A 22,270-nucleotide genomic window follows, 5' to 3' on the forward strand; every position below is an offset into this window, starting at 1 on the left:
ACAGCCCAAAAGCATAAGCTAGGTAAGTAATAAAATATTTTAAAGTTTATAACTAATAATAACTGTTTGATCTAAAAAAAATCTTAATTTTTGTTGTAAATTGATAAAAATTAAAACAAAACAAATTCTTAAAGTCAGTAATGTTGTAAGTATTTTATGATTTTTATAGTTATTAAAAAATATTAAACTATTTTTTTATTAACATTGGATGAGAGCTTTATATACGTTTAATTAAATTGTTTGCGTTTGTCTTACGCACAGGGATTTTTAATCATTCAAATAACTGTATGCATTTAATCCCTAAATATAAACTTTGTGCAATTTTAAACACAATGTTTTCAATTATAAATAATATGTATTTTGTAACTGTATTTTTACCATTGTCATTAAACCGATTTTGTCTTGAGAAAGTTGGAGTTTTAAGGCTTGTATTTTTTACAATATAACAAACACTCTAAAAGTTGTTAGATAACAATAACTGGTAAATGAATATGCTATCAAAATTTTGGTAACAGCACGTAACTAATGCATAGATCAAAATTATAAGAACATTAAACTTATTTTCATGTAACAAAACTACGAGAGGTGCTTTTTTTTTACATTCAGATTATCTTTATTTGATTGCTTCTTTATTTGTAAACGTGCTCCTTATTTTTTCTTGCTCAAGAAAAACTAACTCTTCTAGAAGCATGCATTTGGATGTATCAGGAATAATTTTTTTAAGATATTCTAATATTTTTAAATTAGTTGTAGCTGCATCTTCTTCAAAGCGCATTTCGGTTATAATGTCGTAAGCTTGCAAAAACTTTTCTTTTCCCAGCAAAGTTTTGCATTTATCACGCATGCTTTCAATTTTCTGCGTCATTACTGATTTACCCATACTAGATAACATGGGCTTCTGTGTGTTGTTGATTTGAGTTTTATTATTATCTTTCGAGGAATTAAAGGATACAGTGTTAGAAAAACCTCTTTCTACATCCGGGTAACTTTCTTCATTTCTGCTTGGATTGTGGGTTTGGGAAAAACCTTTGTTTATTTTGTTCGATTTCAAACCAAGTTTGTGGTTAATCTTTTTCAATGGAGTTTCGTAATTTTTGCTAGCAGATGAAGATTTACCATGATCTTTTTTCGACTCATTAAATCCATTAAACTTTTTTAGAACTTGAGTTTCTTCGTTACTAACAAGAGCTTCCCGAAAATTTTCTACCATTTCGTCATAATCTTGTAAGCCTGAAGAAGATAAAGAACTATTCACATCAGTATTTTCAAAATTTGTAATTGATTCTTCAATCGAGTCCGTAGAACTTGTTGAGGATGTAACGTCGTCTCCTTAAAAACATAATATATAAAAATATAAAGTTAAATGGTATAATGTTACATGTATGTATGTTATATGTTGTTTTATGCTAACTAATGGATGATCAATAAAACAAGAACTTATGTGAAAAGATTTTAATTCTTGTATAAACTTCATTCGATTAAATTAAGTATAATTGAAATTTTGAGCAATTTTTTTCCGGTGCATAACTTATTCAAAAAATATAATAAAACACATTTAATTTTTCTTCAAATTTATTTGAATACTATCAAGTAAGTCTAGTAAAAATTTATATCTTAATAGATTAAACTGAGTTAAAATTGAAATAAAGTTATAATGTATTTATAAAGTTAAAGTTTGAAACATAAAATGGTGAAATTATTAAGTGTAAAAATTAACTAAATGCTAATAATAAAGAAATTTGCTGTACTAATAAAATTTGTTAGATTAAAATCAAAATAAAATAAACCAGCGATAAAAACTAACAATAAAAAAAGTTTACTTTTATTTTTATTGTTAGTTATTATCGCTGGTTTTTTTGATTTGATTTTAATCTAACCTTTATATTAAAAATTAGCTACTATATAGTAGTTTAAATTATACAAAAAATCTTTCCAAAATTTAACTACATTTAAAGAAATTTTTATCAATCTTTGTTTAGTTTGCAATTTTAATATTTTTTAATTAAAGAATCAATTTCTAAAATCCGTTTTGCGGTGAAACTTAGTAACAGTAAGTTAGGTAAAAAATATTTTTTTCAAAATATCTCCTATTTTCATGAAAAGTTCCTTGTATTATTTATAAAAATGTGACGTAAGTATTTTTTTTTACTAAAAATCATATGAGCAAAAAACAATTTGATTTTTAAAATATCACGAATTTTAGAAAAATACTTGCAAATAGTTTTCCATTATTACAAGTAAAATTTCCTGAAAATATGAGAAATTTATCTCAAAAAACGTAGGAGGAGAAAGAATTTCAGTGATTGTTATTTATTCGTCATTTTAGTTTTCTCCTCCTCTATAGTGTACTCTCCAACTTTATCCGCTTATTTTGATTAAATTTGTTTGAGTATTTAAAAGTTGTAAAAATCAACTTTTAGTTTAGTTTAAACTCTACAAGTTAAGCTTAAATTGTAAAAAAATGATTTATAACCCACTTAAAAAACATATGAAAAAAACTTGTTCCTTACTTGGTGGTATAACTTGTTTAAATAGTTACTTCAAACATAGATAAAAGTTTACAAACGTTAAAAAAACATCTATTTACTGTTTCTTCAATAAACACAAAGCTTAAGCTTTTATTAGAAAAAATTAACTTTTAGAGGAAAAAAAAAGACAATTTTTTTGTTTAAATTTGCATTTTTTATTCAAAGTTTATTTTTCAATAATAACTTGTTTAAAAATTAAAATCTCTAGTAAAAAAAATATAATAGTAAAAAATTATTTAGGGTAGGTGTCAAATTTACACGAGTGTACAAAATTGCACGAGGGCACAAAATTGCACGAAGATACTTTTGCACGAAGACATTTTTGCACGTAATTTTTTATTTTTTATTTATTTTTTAATAACTTTTATTTATTTTTTTTTTTAATTTTATTTTTTTTTACTATCACTATTACCACTAACCCTTACCATCGGTCGGTAACTTATTTTTTCTTTTTATTTTTATTTTTTTCTAATTTTTATATTAGTTATTATATTTTTTTATTTTTACTATCACTGTTATCCCTAACCCTTACCCTTGGTCGGTAGCTTTTTTTTCTATTAATTTATTTTGTTGTTTTTATTTTGATAGTATTTTTTATTAGTTTTTTTTTTTACTATCACTGTTACCCCTAACCCTTACCCTCGGTCGGTAACTTTTTTATTCTCCTTGTTTTTTTTTTTATTTATCTTTTAGTTTTTTTTTTTATTAACTTATTTTTCTGTTTTTTTTTTACTCTCGTGCAAAAATGACCCTCAGTGCAAAATTATCTTCGTACAAAGTTGACCCTTCGTGCAATTTAGTCCTCTCGTGCAATTTTGTCTTCATGCAATTTTGACCAGTTCCCACTTATTTATGTTCATTAAATAAAAACCCAAGTAAAAACTGTTTTTTGTACAAAAATAAGTTTAGACTTATATGTTAATAATTATAAGTTATTGTTTTATTAAAAAGTTAAAAAGTAAAATACACTCGAAATATGAATACTGTAGTTCCTATCTGAAGTTAAACACTACTTTGAATAATCTTTTAATAAAGTAAAATACCTCCACTTTCAAAGCCTTCAAGAAAATACAAAGTTTCAGCCACTTCAGCATCTTCTGGTATTTCATCCTCATCTACAAATGAGTTCAACGAATCACCCATGTCAGTTTTTACATAAGCTTGACTAGATGTAGGGATCATAACTTTATTAGCTGTAAAATAAATAATTTTTCTTACCAAAGTGAATAATTTGGCTTAGTTTTTATGTTTGCTAACTTTAGTATAATTTTAATATTTGTGTAATAAAACTCTACTAAACATTTTTCTTTTGGATCTTTTTTTATTATTGTTTATTGAATGAAAAAAAAAGTGCTCAAAATATTTGGTTATAGGACCTGGTACACGAAAAACCTTTCGGCTATTCACTACCATTAGGATGCAGTTTAACGTCTTGTCCAGGATTATAATATAGAATCTTAACAAATAACATATCCAAAAATTAACAAAAAGTTTAAATTTAGTCGTCATGAAAAAATTAATTTATTTGAATATAAAAGCAGAAAAAGGTTTTAGAAAAATATACTCAAATTTCTTTCTTTTACTACACTTAACATACTTAACTACTTAATATCAGAAAAGTAATAGGAGAATAACAATAAGACAAAGGAAAGCTTGTATTTATGAAAAAATACTTAATTAGGGACACAAAAAACATAACAAAAGAACTTAACTTGTCAAAACTTAAAAAAAAAAAAAGGTAATGAACAAATTTAAAATTTATTAACAAAATGAATTAAACCGGACGAAAATGGTTTTTAAATTTTAATTAAAGAGCAACAAACTAACAAAATTCTTTTTGTTTGCAAAGTTTTGTCTTTTGAATATTTTTTTGATATACAAAGGACTTATGTAAAGTTTCTATAAAGGTTATATATATATGAAATATTAATTTTATAACTATTTGTTACATGCATTAAAACAAGTAACTGAGCGAAAAAAAATTGCATAAGTTTGTTTGAAAATCTAGTTAAAAGTTTAGATTATATTTCAAAATATTCTGAAACTAAATTAACAAATTGAACATTTAATACGTAATTAAAATAAAACAACATTTCAAATATTATTTATTACCTAAAACAGTTAAAAGAAACTACCTAGACCATTGGTCGGCAGACTGTGGTCTGTGGGATACATGTGACCTAACAAGCAAAAATTTGTTGCCCATGATGTGCTTTTTTAGCTAAGAAAACAATAAATGTAGAAGAAGCAAGTCTACTTTTTTGTATTAAACTTCAAAAGATTTTTTTTTCATCTTTGATTAAACTGTGTTGTCTTTTTTATGTTTATTTTAATGCATATATTTATCTTAAAGTTTTGAAAACACTGTAACTGGAAAAAAATATCTTTCAAATTTAGCCAATGAAGAACTTTTTTTCAATAGATCTATACTGTTGCTAATAAAAAGCTGCCGACCTCCGGTCTAGGCATGAATCATTACTTTCTAAAAATATATATTTTATAATACTTTTAAAGTTATGAGCAAAAGGTTTAAAACATACAGCTGCTTTTTGAACTTGTGCTTTCATCAAAAATTAAGGTTTTGCTGTTCGTATTTTCATATTGAGCTAATCCATTTATAGTGAAATAATCCAACTCTTTGTTTTTTATTTCATCCTGTAGTATTTAAATAATAAACAAAAAGTTCTTTAAAAATGTGAGGCTTTTACTGATTTATTTCATGTTCATTCATTAACTAACATTTGTAAAGATTGAAGTTTTCGATCGACTTTCTTTGGACTTACGATAATTTCTCTTGTTGTCTTTAAGTTTTTGTCTTGCTAAGTTTCTAAATATAAATTTTTAAACTTCAGTATAACAAAATATATGCACTTCAAAACCTTAAATAAACAAAATTGTAAGTTCTGACAATCAAAATTCCGACATTTTAAGTCGAACATTTCTAAGTTATTGTGGATTATGTCTTTAATATTTGAAAATATATATTATAATAGCATAGACTTTATTAATTAAACCATTTTTTTATTTTTTAACACTCAAATTATCATATAATAAATATTTAAAAACAAAGATATGTTTAAAAATCATTAATTATCTCTTTATTTATTTTTCTTTCTTTTTTTTAAATCATAGTCTTTATTAATTGGACCGATTTTTTTTACAAATAATGTTAAAATAAGAAATTCTTTTAAAAATATCATAAAATTTTGAATAAAACTAAATTAAAGACAACAAACCAATGGCCTACGATATATTTTCTAGGTTGAAAACATGTTGTGCAAAACATATAACATTGAGCTATCACATAAAACATTTTTAATGTGCTGTTAAATTGTATTTCAGTACGCAGTAATGCTTAATAAACTTATTTATCACAAATTTTAAGAAACTTTTCGAAATGTTTCAAGTATAGTTTTTTTTTTTTAAATAAAATCTGCAAAAGTTTTTTTTTAAATTTCAACGAGCAAAAGAATTTTTACGATAAATCTGGCCCGCTGCCCATAAAAGTTGCCCACTTCTGAATTCAAAACCAAGTAAAACTCTTACTACAAAGTGTTTCAATATAAACATAACGTAATTCGGACTTTTAGAACACAAAAACTAACAAAAGTTTATACTTGTTTAAAGCCTTAGAAAAAATCACTTACTATTTTACATATGCAACAAATAAGGTGCATATTATAAACTGTGTTTTTAGGTTTCTTTTACAAAGTATTTGCGTAGTTCTTCAGCATTATACAAACAAAACAATTAAATAGAAAAAACAAAGTCCTGTTATTGAAACGTATATAAAATGCTTTTACTTTACACACCGAAATTATTCATGATCTAAAAATATAATAGATTTTCTTTTTTAGTGCTAAACTGAATTTACTAAAATATCTTTATCAAAAATATGAAATATTTTTTTTATATAAAATTTTTAAAGCATTTAATTTTATTTATATTTTTAGTTTATAAATATAATATACTTTCTTCAAGTTTAAACTTCAGTTTCTATTTATATTTGTTGTAAACCACCAACTAAGGTTTTAGTTAATATTTTTTTATTTTAATGAAGGAATTGTTATCTACTTAATTAAACTATACATGGTTATAAACGTCAGATCTTTATTTATAATATATACAAGTTTTACTTTTAAGCAGCATTTAGTAAAGCATTTAGCCTAACTAAACAAATATAATTTTTTAGAATTATTTAACAAAATATTTTCTAAAAAAACGGAATGAAAACAAACTTTAATCTCTCCATTTTTTCATCGGCTTCTTTTTGTTTTTTAAGACGTATTCTGTCGCGTGCATTCAAACTTCTTGATTCCTTGATTGACCTACCAAATTAAATATTAAGGGAATTTTTTTAAACAAACTTATTTTAAATATTAATTAATTAATGTTCAACAAACATAAACTATTATAATTAAATTTAGAAACATATTAAGCAGAAACAATACCATAACTTGATCAACTAAATTTGTTAGCTCTTTATTTTTACTAGACAAATTTAAAACTTAAAAACAAATAGTCGATAATGGATTTTAAATAATCTAAAAACAGGTAAAGTTAAGCTAAGACAAGTAGTAAAACATTCTTAAGTTATAAAACAAAACTAATAAAACAATCTATGTTTTACGAAAGAAGCTATATAGTTATTTGTGTTTAATATCAAAAATTTGCTCGATTTACTGGGTAACGAACTAATTTAAACAATCATACTAGTGCGAATTAACTATTCTATTTGTTATCAGGTTTCTGACTTTATTAGATATTAATAAAATACTAAAACTGGATAGTAACCATAAAAATTCAGTGAAATAAATCGGAACATAAGAAATTATACATATATATAAATATAAACTGATATATCTTCCTAACATAGCAGTTAATATGCTTATTAAGAACATAATTTTACATGTAACTAGTATGTTCATTAATTTCTTCTTCAAATTTATGAATGATAGTAAAAATATTTAAAGACTTTTTCAATGATTAAATAATATTTGAGTATTAAAAACATGGAGTCTGTTATGTTCACGAAGTATATCATACAATTTTTTATCTTCGTTACTAATTTTAAATACAATTTTGTCACATAGAATTTGTTTAAATGTTTAACAAATAAAATTTACACTTTTAAAAATTGTTAGCATTTTACTAACTACTTGTTAAAATAGTATAAACGTTATACACAACTCACTCTTTTGCATGAGACGTAAATAGACGATGCTGGGATATTTCTAAAGCAGTTGGACGACTTGCAGAGCTTCTACAAAACATCCTATAAGCAATTTTTATTAGACTCAAAAAAAATAACTTATTTGATGATTAGCTTATTATAAACGTAACAAAAGTAGTAGTTTAATGAAAAAAATATGTCTTCTAAAACAAAATATTAATATTAACGAATACAATCACAATTACACATTGAACAGTATTTTTACTATTGGTTGTAAACTTCCTTTAACCAATGCGGTTCTAACATCGAAATAAAAATTATGCTATGAAAAAATTAAATATTTATAATATCTTTGAATAGCATTAAAGAAAAAAAATCAAACAACTCTTTTCACAGTTTTTGAAAGTTTTAACTCTTGAAAATAAAAATCAAACAAACTTATACAAGCCTTACTGTATAAAACATGTATCTAATAATCAAACTTTATTGTAGAACAGCAAAAAAAAAAAGAAAGTTATAACCTAGGATTTTATAGGAGAAATATTTGAAGTATAATTTTATTACACAAATTAGGTAAAATATTTTAAACATTTTCTGTTATTTTTTTTACAATAATAAAACTGGCTAATAAAATTTTGATTTATTGAACGATAAATAAAATAAATGAGGATATCAAAACTATCAACATATTCTGTATATCTAAAACAACTAGATTGGGAGTTAAAATTTTTATAACTTAAAGCTTTTACTTTATGCTTGTAAGAATCCATTTCATGAAAAACAAAGAAATACATTAAAAACTTATAACAAAGTAGTCGTCATGTTTGATTGTAATTATTTTCTGTTAAATACATGTGTTTTTAATTCACAGAAACTACTTTCAAAAAGCCGAAGAGAAAAACTAACTGCTGCACTAGATTATTTAAATTATCAGAATAGCTCTTTCCAATTGAAGGCATTTCATCTGATACAATCTTAAGCATTATGTTCATTAAGCTACTTCCATCAAAAGGATATTTAAAAGTACACATTCGATATAAAACTATTCCAAGTGACCTGTAAACAATTTAAATGGTTTAAAATTAGAACAAAATTAATATTATTCAATTAATGTGCAGATTTTAACTTATATATTTTATAAACAAAAAAATAGTCAAAACTTTAAAACAAGTAATACAAAACTTAATGTATTGTAGTCTGCAAGTTTAGGTAGCTTTTTTAACAAAAAACTGGTTTAAAAAAACAATTTCAATTAATTTGTTTTTTTGGTTTAAATAAATGACAAAATTTACAATTACTCTTTAGCCAAATGGAATAATATCAAATTTAGATAATCAAAAAACATAAATAATCAGTAAAAAGGTTATAAACATACAAAGTATATTCAAAAATTACTTTGCCAAATGAGGATTAGTCTGTTTTTCAAAAATTTATTTTATTTTAAAAAGTTTATGACAGCTATCAGAGACTTTTTATCCCTTGACAATAATCATAGTAATATTTGAAATATAAGGGATCATAATTGGCTAATTTGATAGACTACTTTACTAATATAAGACTCAGACTAAATTTATAAAAAGTACCATTTACTTAAGTTATATCTACTCCTTTATTTTTAACCATCCGTTAAAAAAACTTTTTGTTTATTTTTAGCTAGTTCAGAAAAAGCTTATTTATAAATTTTATTACCAACGTTTTTTTTATAAATAGGGATATTTTTTGACATTTTAAACCTAAAAATTTAGTCTAGAATTAAAAATAATAATTATTTATTTATTTTAAACCTCTTAGAGAGTGTTTCATAAAAATTTGGAGTTTTTAACTCTAAAAAAACACATTTATAAATCGTAAATTGACAATGAAAAAACTATGCTCCTTACGTTTTTTTCGAAGATTTTTACAAAGTGACTAAACCTTTATTGACTATACTTTCATATAAAAACCATACCTTTGTAAAAAATACTTTTGTAATTTTTAAGGCCATAAGTACCCTTTCGTTAAATATAAATAAGTCCATATTCAGTTTTTTTTTTTTAATACTCGAAGTAAAAAATTTAATTAGATTTAGTTTTTTACAAAATAGCACACAGTGAAAATGAGACTTATTTAAAATTGGATGCTCTTGTAAAAATTCCAGTCTTCATTTTGTAAGGTTTAACTTATTTTTTCAAAGATAAATTATTTTTCATCAATTTAATATGACAAGTTATTTGTTGAGTGTGCACTGCCAGTGGTTTGAGTTCACATTTTTACGACGTGTTCGAAGTATAAACTAAGCGGCAGATTAATGTAGAATTAACATTTTGTGACAAATTGTGGATTGTTACATTATTGAAGACCACTAAAAATTTAGTTTTTCAAAATATACTTTGTGCTACCTCATCATATACATAGCAATAAAAGATGAAAATTTTAAATTTATGTAGTCATAGAGTTGTTAACGAAAGTAAATAAAACACATAAGTAATTAGCAACTATTAATTTTAAAATGTAAACAAACAATTTACTTATAATTATTAAAATGACATTGAAATTAAAATACAAGTTAAAAAATAAGACAAAAGTACATTACAATTTAACACAAAATTAAACATATTGCCAGAATAAAAACATTGTAATCAAAATTTTTATTTTTACAAATATTAAGTTTTCTTATTTAGTACATATAGCTTTTAATTATAATTAAATCAAAAATTTATGAAACTTTATCCATATTTAAGTTGCCTGTATGTCATTCCGTTATAACTTGCCACAATCAATTTGGGAAACTATGATCAAAGAAAACATCGGCGAAAGTCTACAGAGCCTAAGCCTGGACTTTCTTATGCCGTGAGACAAGCTAAAGTTAACATAAAGGTTTAATTATACTAATTCAATCATCAGATCACAAGCCTTAGGTAGTCTTTGAATTAGTATGATCAAACCTTTCTGGTAAACTACTATAAATTTTTATGCTTGGATATCTATGCCACCATGTATTAGAACCGGTCCTGACGTGAATATAATTCTAGTTTTTTCTGCAGGATCAGAGTTTTTTATTGATTGAATAATCTTTTCCTCTACAATTTTTATTAGCACATTTTCAAGCTGTAAATCGTCGCAGGTCATAGATACTTGCTAGCGGGCTGGGTCCAGTCCTTGGGCAGTGTTTTGCCTAACCCTAATTTATACTAACTTGCTTATAAAAGACAAGGAGCAAATTTGAGTTAGTTTTAAAGATAATAGTTTAACTTAAAGCGCAATTAAATACTTAATAATGTTGGAAAAAATACTTTTAAACAAGCATAATACTTCACTAAACAAGTACTTGCTTACCAAATATCACATTTTTCATCATAATCTTCGTGGTTTAGTACTTCTGGGCTCATGTAATACGGTGTCCCTACAAAAGTGTTGGCTTTGTCGTAGGTACCCATAAGAATCTTTGAAATACCAAAATCGCCTATCTTTATTTTATTATCTTTTAGAAAAATATTTCTCGTTTTTAAATCTCGATGTAGTATTCTTCTGTAAATATATTTTTAGTTCAACAATTAATTGAAAATAATTTACTTGAACACTGATAACATTAATATTAATACTTGGGTTATAGTAAGAGCACTTATAATCAAACTAAAACTTTTTCTTAATAACTCTGAACATTTTATGAATATTTTAATGAGCTTACTCCAAAACTTTTAATTATAGTTAAGATGTATTTATTTTATTTAAATTTCTTAAAGTTAGTATTTTCTTAAAAAACTATCAGTAACTATACATAATACATTAAAATAATCAGTTGTATAACTTTTAAAAATTGACAATTGTTCAAACAAATATCTTTATTATCTAACTAGTAAAGAAAAATGTAAAGTTTTTATCAAATTAAGGTTTAAAAACTGATACAGTGTAAGAAAATAAATGCTGAAATTTAGGATAAATTTAATGATGTTGTCCAGCTTTTTTTAAACAATAAAACCTCGAACTATATTAACTCTTTTTCGGGTAACTTTCTTTTAAAAAACAATTTTTTTTTCAGAAGTGTTTATATTTAAAACTTTTGAAATGGTCAACAAAAAAAAATAAAAACTTATCAATATTTTAGCCTAATGGTGTTATATAGCAAAATTGTGAGAGTTTTACGAGACAAACATATCTTTTTCAAAATTACTTTTTCAGTAAAAATATTTTGAATTTGTAAGAAATAAGCATTTAAAAGTAAGTATTTTATATTTTTTAAACTTGTATCCTTTAATTATTTTTCAATTTTACTTATCAAAAATATTTTTAATCTAGAATAGTAAAAATTTAAAGTTTGTGTTTAGTAAACATTATATGTATGATTGTTAGAAAAAACTATATAAATATCTCTACTTCATAAAAGGAGAACAAATATATTTTTATTTTCTCAAAAAATTATTCAGCAAACTTAGTTTCGCTCAAAGAGCTCGTAGTGTAATAATAATTAATTACTTTTGCAATAAAACTAATATAAAAATTGTTTACAATCACCTCTCGCAAATCTACGCACTCGTTTAATAACGCATTTTGGAATTCTCAAAAAATAAAATACATAACAATTTAGAAAATCTTTGTTAATGTAAATTTATTGTATGTATTGAGTAAATAATATATTCAATTTTTTATATATACCTTAAATTGCTAACTAACCTGTATATTTGTTTAGACTTAGTTTTTTGTTGGTTGGATAAACTTTAATTGTGCCTCAGTGTACCATAAATTTTATTACTTAACAACAGTTTTAATTAAAATTTTGAAGAAACATGATTGACTAACAATAGTGAAAGCTCACAAAACAATGAATGATGATCTAAAGAAACAGCTCATAATCAATTTTCTAGCAAAATGTCACAATAATATTAAACAAAAACATACATACCCAATACACAAATTTTTCTCTGACAAATTTAATTTTAAGGAGACAAAGAACAAAAAATAATATAAACTTTATACATACATGAACAGTTTTTGTGAAAAAACTTTTCACATAGATGTACAACTTGAATGAAAACTATTTTTTGTGAACAAAAAAGTGGGATAGTCCCCACCTGTATTTAATCAAATGCAGCATAAGAAAACAAACATTATAGTAGTTAAATTTGCTACCTCTTGTTAAGTCACGTTCTCTTGTTTAGTTACGCACTTTTTTTGAAGACACAATGTGCGTAGATTCACTAAATGTGACTGTGATGCATTGAAAAATTTATTAAAAATCATAAAAACAAAACTGGAAATTACTTTACTTAATTAAACAAAGTAAAATATATACACACTTTGCATGCATATAAACTACACCATCAAGAAGCTGTTTAAACCAATTAGTAATTTTCAATTCGTCAAAAGACTGTTCAATCCCATTTTGAATGTTTATTGCATCTTCTAAATCACCACCCTAACATAATATTACAGTCTTGCAAATTTAAAGTGTTATAATTTTATGTAAATAAAATTTAAAACATATTTTATAACAAATAATCAACATAAAAAACTAACATTAAAATAAAAGTTTTACTACTATTTGTAGTATTAGTATCCTTAAACGTAGAATTTTTTTGAAATGCAACTATAAATTAAGTAGTAACTGCTTGACATTACCATTAACTGTTTTATTTTTCAGTGTGAAAATTATGCTTGTGTAGCAAGCAAAACTGCTAAACAAATTTCACTAAGGCTAATAAAAAGTATATGGCAAAGGAAGATGTGCAAAAAAAGCTAAAAATTTAAAAAATCAGGTGCTAAAGATAAATATAAAGTCATTTACAAGTCATTAAAAAAAAGAAAACACCCAATGATGAAAATGAGTTATAGATTATAATTCAAAAAAATACAAAAAGAGTATATGAATTTTGTTTTTTGACAGAAATAGATTGCTCTGTCTTTGCGAAAGCTGAAAGGAGTAGTTGCAACAGCTCTGAGTCTTTGTGGCCAAATACTTTTACTGTGAAATGGTATAGGTAGTTTTTGTTGGACTGCAAAGCGTAAACTTAAAATTTAAAATAGTATATATTTACTTTAAGTTTAAAGACTATATTATATAAAAAGTTAGACTTAAAAAGTTAAACTACTATATTATATAGTTTTCAAGAGACTGCAAAGCAAAGTTGTCGTATATGCTATGATCAAATAATCACACAAATACTTGACCATCAGGATTTAATCTGTAACAAAAGTTTAAGTACTTCTTATGATTGCTATAGGTGTGAAAGTTATCAAATTTGTTTTATGAAAATGGTATTATAAATAAAGAGTCAAAGAAAACATCGTCAAAAGTCTACAGTGCCTAAACCTTGAGACAAGCTCATAGTTAACTTAAATGTTTTATCATACTAATTCGATTATCAGACCAAAACCTTTGGTATACAGCAAACGGTAGCTTCATATAAAAACAATTAAACCGTTAATAGATTTACAACTGCAGGTTTATATGTCGCGGCTGACTGTCAAGTTACAATAAGAACAAAACTTGGGTAGCAGTCTACCAAAGGCTTGTAGTCTGATGATTGAATCGGTATGATCAAACTTTTATAATTAATTAAGTTTATGTGAAATTTGTATAAATTTCAAAGTTAAAATTTTTAACTGGATTTTTCAATAAAGAACACAATATTTATTTAATATTTTTAAAAATTAATCTTATTAAACAATTTATTGCAATAAAAATATTAAGTTAGTAATAAATATGAAGATAATATATAACTTAGTAGATCAAAATTCAAAAGAAAAGATGTTTTGCATTAAAAAACTATCTTTTAACACAAAATTTTGTTTCACAAACACTATACTTTATATGAAACTTAGTTAAATAACCTGCTACGCGTATAATTCTCACACTTAAAAATGTATTGTATTTCAGTTCACATTTGATACCTTGCAGCAGCTTTGCAATAATTTTATATTTATGACAATCACAACAAGTACAGAAACGTTTGTTTTAACTTAAATCCTGATGCTCAAGTAATTGTGTGGCAGTGTGCTCATAGTCAGTATGACAAATCTGCTTTGTAGTTTTTCAAATACTATAATTACATAGTTTCACACTTTAAATTTCTAGTCTTTTCATTATATATTTTTTTTTTTTAATTTATAGTCTCGCACCTTGCAGTACAAAAAGAACTTCCCATATATTTTCAGTTTAAGTCTTCAGTAACTTATTCAAATGACAAAAGTATTTTAGTAATTCTCATTCTACAAAAATATTTAGTAATGTTAAAAGATAATCTTTTCTTATGTCACACATAATTTTTTTGAGTTTTTATTATCTAGTTTTTTTTATTTTTTCATATTTACTTTCTAACTGAATAATTATTGCTAACAAAGATTGATTTTCTAAAGTAGTAAACTAAACTGTATTTCTTTTTTCAGAAATACCAGAAACAGTTTTTATTTTACAACTTATATAAACTTGACATTCTCGCTTTTATAAAACTAGATGCATAAAAAAGTACTATATTTTTTAAAGTATAAGGTCATTATAATTTCACATATGATGAATAAAACATTACTTTGATTACCCATGATAAGCAACTTTATGTTACTTGATATTCGATTAGTCTTTTCAAGATTATTTGAGTTATAATATAAAATCATAAGAAACAAAATTATAGGCTCAAAACCTTTTAGTATTAACTTTCTTTATTTATTTAACCTGAAATATTTTTAATAGTTAAGCAAACAAAAAATTGTATCTCAATGCACAAAAGTTTTACTTTCATTACTCAATTTAATTTAAAAGGAAATTATTTAGCTTAAAATCTAAATTATTTAAATACAGAATGTTATAAGTATACAGTCTTTTTCAGTATACTTTTCCAATAAAGTATATTTCAAATCTTTTAAAGTTAATTATTCAGGCTGTATAATATGAAGCTATTGGTAATTACTAAGCTCAAAAAAAACATGCACTTGTTATTTGTAGTTACTATACAACTTTATTTTGATAAACTAATTTAAAAATAACTGCAAAAAAAGTTATAAAATATTAGACAAAAACTAAACACAAAAATAATTGTATAAACACAAAAAGTTGTTAGAAAATTACTATTTCTTTTGTATTTATAAGTAAATTAGCTAATTTTGATAACTTTTACCTCACAGTATTCTAGAGAAATACAAAAAAATTGTCCATCAACAAAACTTTCAAAGAACTGAACGATGCTTGAATGCTTTAGCTTTGAGAGAAGTTTAGCTTCTTGCATTGCATCAATAGTTTCACCTGGATCTACAACTCCAACACATATTTGCTTTAGAACCTTACTGTTAAAATTATTTTTAGATAAAATAAAGCTTGCAGACCTGGTATTTTTATCATGTATTTTAATTCATATAACAAATAAAATTTACACAAATTCTTAAATATTATATACAGTATTGCAGGTATGTAGCTTTTTATAAATCCGCAAAAAAATAATTACGCATAGAGGCTCTCCTTTTTTAATGTAAAACTTAACTAATGAATAAAATAACTAAAAATATTTAAATACTTTTAAACACAGTATAATAAGCAACAAACAAACAAAAAAGTTTTCAAAGATAACAAAACTTCATTTAAAACAGGGTTAGGGTAGTTAAGGGCATAAAGGGATAAATAACTTTTCTACAACTTGATCTTGACACAATTCTTTTTATAACTTTTTTGTACTTAACCTCATTTTTGATAAATTGCCAGGTAAACCCGAAGAGTAAAATAGATTCCTTTTGTAAAGAAAAAAATTAAGCAAATAAATAAAAATAACAAAAAAAAATTCTCCTCCTATGTTTTTTAAAATAAATACATTATATTTTCAGAAAATGTTCCCTGCAATATTTAGAAAATTTGTAGTAGGAAATTATTAAACTTCTAACAACATTTTTTTCTAAAAGAAACAAAAAAATTATTTTGTTGTTTTGTCATACAACCTTGATTTAATTTTTTAATTTGTTACTTAACTCTTTCATAGACATCACATTTAAAACAAAAGAGCTGCTTGTGTGCTGCAGCTTGTCAACTACTGGTCTACACTTAAAAGAATTAATTGTTAATACTTAACATTCGTAAATTAAAAAAAAACAGTACAAAGTAAACGAATAAAAAAAAAGATTTATACAATTAAGTTTCTTTTTGAAATGTATTGGGAAGTTCTAACACTATTAGTAACTTTTTAATTACATAAAAAAGTTAATATATTTTTTTATAACAGATTAACATAATTTAAGTTTTTTGATTAAACGCTTTGATAACTGATAATTGTTTTTAAGTTTAAGTTTCAAGTATAAGACATTTTTTATTTTATTTTTAAAACTAACTATGCTTCAGATGGTGGTACACCTTTTTTTTGATCTTTTACAAGTAAAGCAGATCCGAAATTTCCAGAACCAATTTTTTTAAGAATTTCATACCTTTGAAGTCCTGTGATACATTTTTTATTTTTGTTTTCACTTGAGTTGTAGGTCACAGGAAGAGTTGTTGGTAAAGGCATAACAAACTTTTCATTACAAATCTGTTTACAAAACTTTAAAATTAATTTAATGCTTCTTTGTAATTTAACTTAATCAAATCTAAGATATCTTAAAAAAATAATTCAAATGAAACTAAAACTAATAACAAACTTTGAATATTTTAGTTAACTAAAACTAAAATGTTCCTCTTTGTCAAACAAAAATGACTAACTAATCATATTTAACTTAGGTCTAAACATTATTAAAAATGAGGCTTTTAAAGCTCTTAAGTGCTGTACATTACTAGTTTACTTAAAATTAGAAACAACTGTTTTTATTAATCTTTGACATTCATAGTTTTCCAATGAGTGTTCAGCAAATGCAGATAACCTATTTAATGGTTTATTCAAACCAGTAACTTAATTCCCTAACTTATAAGTCATCTGCAATTACTTAACACTTATTGAATAACTATAATGTTCAAAGAATTATAACAATAGTTATTTTTAAAATTTCAGTAAAGCATGTAATGTGTTTTAGAAGCTTTATTTACAAAAATATTTAAACCTAAGTTATGTTAACAGCAGTTGTTAATCTATACACTGTTATAAATATTAGTTTATTTAATGTACTTTTTTTTTTTAATTCTTGTACTTATGCCCATCTTCAATTAAATTCTTAATTAACTTTTGGTATATATATGATGTAATTATAAAATGGTACTATATCTCTAATAAAGTTTGCTTATTTTTAATAAATGTGTATTTCTTATGTAATTAAAATTGTTTACTTGCTCAAAACTTGTTTTTAAAGTTAGTTGCTGACAGTAGTTGAATGTGATGTGTCTCCAGTTTTTGTTTAACATTTTTATAACAATAGTATAACAATAATCAATACCAAAAATAAACATGCATTCTAAAAAGCGTACCTGTCAACCACTAGTGTTGCTAAAAAGACTTTAGGGTAATTTAAGAAGTTCAAATGCATTATATCAGATACTAGCATAATTGTTAGAAACTAGTTTAAAAACTATCTGTTTAACTTAAGGATACTTATGTTTCACAGTGAACTTAGTACATATTTAGTTTTCAATATTTTGTTAAATTAAATAAATTTAACAGAAAACAAAAAATTTGAGTTTTTGCATTGCTTATTTTGAGTAGTATTTGAACAAAAAGTCATAAATCAGTTTTACACGTTAATAAAAAAGAATTATTCGATTGTTAACTTAAAACAATTATAATAAGATAATTACAGTATTTTTTAACTACACAAACAAGTCTAAACTTTAAAAAAAATTAACAAATTGTATTTTCATAAGCTTTCTCTAGTTAAAACAAAATAACTTAATAAATTTTTAAATGTTTATTTATTTGTCAACGAAGTTTTACTCCTTTTTTTTGTTTTATTTTTACAACTTGCTAATTAATTTAGATAAACAGTCTAGAAATAATTATACTTATAGACATATTTAAAATATAAGTGGTTATTACATAGAGTTAGTTGTTTTTTAAGTTTATATTTTAAGCAACTTAGTTTTACCAAAACATTTGTATTTCTAATAGATGAAATTTCAATCAAACTCAGAAATCATAGGTAAAATTTAAAACAAGTTTATTTTTTAATTACTTTTAATGAATGTGTATTATATAGAGAATCATCCTTTAAGTTTTTCAAGTGCTTAAACTTTATTTTTAATTTATAGTTTCATAAACCTAAGCTTGAATATAAAAACTGGTTTAATTCAGTTTTATTCAGTTTTATTATGTGATGTACGACTCGATAACCGAAAGGTTCCTTTGTTCCTGAAATCCTTAAACCAAGCTTTTTGAGCGTTTTTTTTATCGTTCAATAAACAGTATATATATTCGTTCTTTTTTAAACATAATTTTGTATGTTGCTAAAGTGTTTTAGCTTTTTACGTAGTTACAATTTTATTTCTAACATTGTTTTTTATCAACAATAATAAATTAACAGGCTAATTTATTTTTTTTTAATAATAAACTAATTGATTGGATAAGTTTTTAATATTCTTAACACTTATTATATCATGACTCCTTATGTATGTGGATTTTCATAATTAGAAGCAATTGTTTAGTTAAATCAAAAAAGAAAGCAAGTGTTTATACAAAATAGTTAAAAAAGTTAATAACAATAAAAGTTTAGATTGAGTTTAAAAATAAAACTAAAACTAAAATCAAATCAAAGTCTTGTATTAAAGTTTTGTGTTTAGAACTTTTAATTTTTATTGTTTAAGCTTAAAGTTTATTTGACAACAAATTTGAAGCTTCGGCTCTTACATTTTTTTCGTATGTTTAACTGTTTTTTTTTTTTGTTCATTACCAACGAACTTGGTTGCCATAGTTTAAGTTATTGTAAATAACAGTCCCGAATAAGACGTAAAAAGGTATCCAAGCGGTGCATGGCTCGATAACCAAAAGGTTTTTCGTGCACCAGGTCCAAGGACCAAAAACTTTTAGAACTTTTTTGACATTTTAATAATAATAAATAAAACTTTATTAATACCACATTTATAAACATAACAAGACATGCTTTAATATTGACTTAACAAGCTTTGTAGAAGAAAATTGTAGGAGCTTTATTTTTAACTGTTCAGATTGCAAATCAAGTTTACAATTGGCAATTGAAACTACACCAGAAATTATTGATCTTTTTTGCTGAATAGAATGTACTAAATTTTTCAATAAACTTATATACAGTTTTGTTAAAATATAATTTTCCTAAAAATGAATTTATTTTAAATCGCAAACATTAGCATCATGCTAAAGTATAAATGATATGATATACTTCTTTTTACCACGACAAACTTTCTCATTTTAAATGAAGGTTTTTAATATTTAAAGAATTTACTTTCGATTTACAAAATTAATCAAATAAAAAAAAAAACTAAAATTTATGCTTAAATAAAACTAAATAGGTATAAAAGATATACTGCGATAAACTTTAATTTTAAAAATATTTTTCAAACTCAACATAACACATTGAAATATTTTTATAATAAAAAACATAACTTAAATTCAAACATATTCAACACCTTTATGACCAATTTATCAACTTAATTCAAACTTCAGTTAAACTCTTTATTCCACCTTATCCTAAAAATAACAAATGCAAAAAATATCCATCTAACATTAAAAAATTATTAAAAGAAAAACTTATTCTTTACAAAAAAAGTAAGAAAAATAAATCATTCTCCAAAGACTATAAAATTAAATCAAAAGAATATGAATTAGCTGTTAAAAAATACAATTTAGAATATGAAAAATCCTTCTACACTAACCCAAATTTAAAAAAGTTTTATAGCTACGTTAAATCTAAAATTAAATTAAATACTTCATTGCCTCCCCTATTTGATCATCATAAAAACAAAACAGTAATTTCAGATTTTGAAAGAGCCACACTCTTCAATAAAAATTTTCAAAATGTATTTAAACAAGATCAAAATCATCAAAGTTTTAAGCAACCTAAAAAAACATGCAGTAAAATGAAAAGTTTTATTATAAGTTCTGGAGACATTAACACATCGACGAAGCATCTTAAAGATAAAATTATTAGAACGCCAGAGAAAACTCCACCTTATTTTATTAAGCATGCTATTCCATCATTAGTTTTTCCTTTATTATTAATTTTTAATTGCTCCCTAGCATTGTCAGATATACCAAAACAATGGAAAACATCTTGTGTAATTCCAGTATACAAAAAAGGTATCAAACACGACCCATTAAATTATAGGCCAATATCCTTAACCAGTACGTTTTCCCGAATTTTTGAACACATTATTTCCCAAAAAATATTTAACCACCTCTTCGACTTTAATTTATTAACACCAAAACAATTTGGCTTCGTTCCCCACCGATCATCAGGAATTCAATTATTAACATGTTTACATACTTGGCTAATAACTTACTTAAACAATGAATCAGTCACAGTAGTCTATACTGACATCAAAAAAGCTTTTGACTCTTTGTCACACATTAGATTATTAAAAATTATGACTCAATATGGTTTTGATGATAACTTAGTGAATTGTTTAAGCGAATTTTTAAATAATAGGACACAAAGTGTACTCATTAACAACACATTATCAGATCCTCTAAAAATTCACAGTGGAGTACCACAAGGTGGAGTCATTGGTCCTCTTCTCTTTTTAATTTACATCAACGATATCACTTTTAATACTCACATTAAAAGCGAAATAAGTCTATTTGCAGATGACGCAAAAGTATTTAGCAAGTCAGAAACTTCTTTACAAATAACATTAGATAATATTCACTAATGGTTAAAAACAAAAAAACTTGATTTAAATCCAAAAAAATGCCAAGTTCTAACCATCAATAAAAATAAACCCTTCTCTATTAACCTTTTAATTAATAAAACTAAAGTACCAGCAGTAAAATCTTTTAAAGACTTGGGAATACATATATCTGAAAATCTAAAATGGAACAAACATATAAGTTATTTATACAAAATTGCTCAAAACTCATCATATCAAATACTTAAAAGTTTTAAGACCAGTTCTGCTAGTATTCTCACTAAACTATTTAAAATCTACGTTCGCCCTAAACTCGAATACAATACCCCAATATGGTCACCCTATTTAAAAAAAGACATTATTAGGATTGAGTCTGTGCAGAGAAATTTTACCCGTTTTGTTTGTATTAGATGCAACATTTTAAATACCTCATACAAAGATAGATTGGTGAAACTCAGATTGGAGTCTCTAGAGTATAGACTATAGAAGATGGCAGTTTGACTTGATAACACTTTTTAAAATTGTTAATGGTAAATATAAAGAACTTTTCAATCAGTTTTTTGTTTTTTCTAGGACCAATTATAATTTAAGAGGAAATAATAAAAAAATAAAATGTAAATATAATTTTAATAACAGTCAGTGGCAAAACTCTTTTTTCTGCAGAACAATAAATATGTGGAATAGGTTACCGCAGGATGTGGTTTCGTGTGGGAGGGTGGAACAATTTCGATTAAAAATAAAAAAAATTCGATTTAAATAATATAAACACAAGTAAAATACAGTGATTAACGAATAAAAATTCATTTTAAAATATTAGTATCACTAAGATCAATTTTTCTTCCTTACGCCTTCCCCCTACAGATTATAAGTTTTTATATATAA

At 24.2% G+C, this 22,270-nt stretch overlaps 1 protein-coding gene across 1 annotated transcript; it reads right to left on the reverse strand.

Annotated features, from left to right (window-relative positions):
• Positions 1-358: 358 nt before the first annotated feature.
• On the reverse strand, positions 359-17,156 carry LOC145840527 (uncharacterized). The gene is made up of 11 exons (XM_082947817.1): positions 16,984-17,156; positions 15,789-15,954; positions 12,975-13,093; positions 11,017-11,208; positions 8,608-8,757; positions 7,723-7,803; positions 6,767-6,856; positions 5,268-5,355; positions 5,069-5,183; positions 3,572-3,721; positions 359-1,329 (listed from the first exon to the last, which is right to left on the reverse strand). The coding sequence occupies exons 1-11, from the start codon at positions 17,154-17,156 to the stop codon at positions 614-616; spliced, it is 2,040 nt and encodes a 679-aa protein (XP_082803943.1). The 3' UTR covers positions 359-613.
• Between the last annotated feature and the right edge of the window lie 5,114 nt (positions 17,157-22,270).

Source organism: Thalia democratica, chromosome 7 (assembly GCF_965202585.1).
Source record: "Thalia democratica chromosome 7, ktThaDemo2.hap1.1, whole genome shotgun sequence".
NCBI lineage: Eukaryota > Metazoa > Chordata > Thaliacea > Salpida > Salpidae > Thalia > Thalia democratica.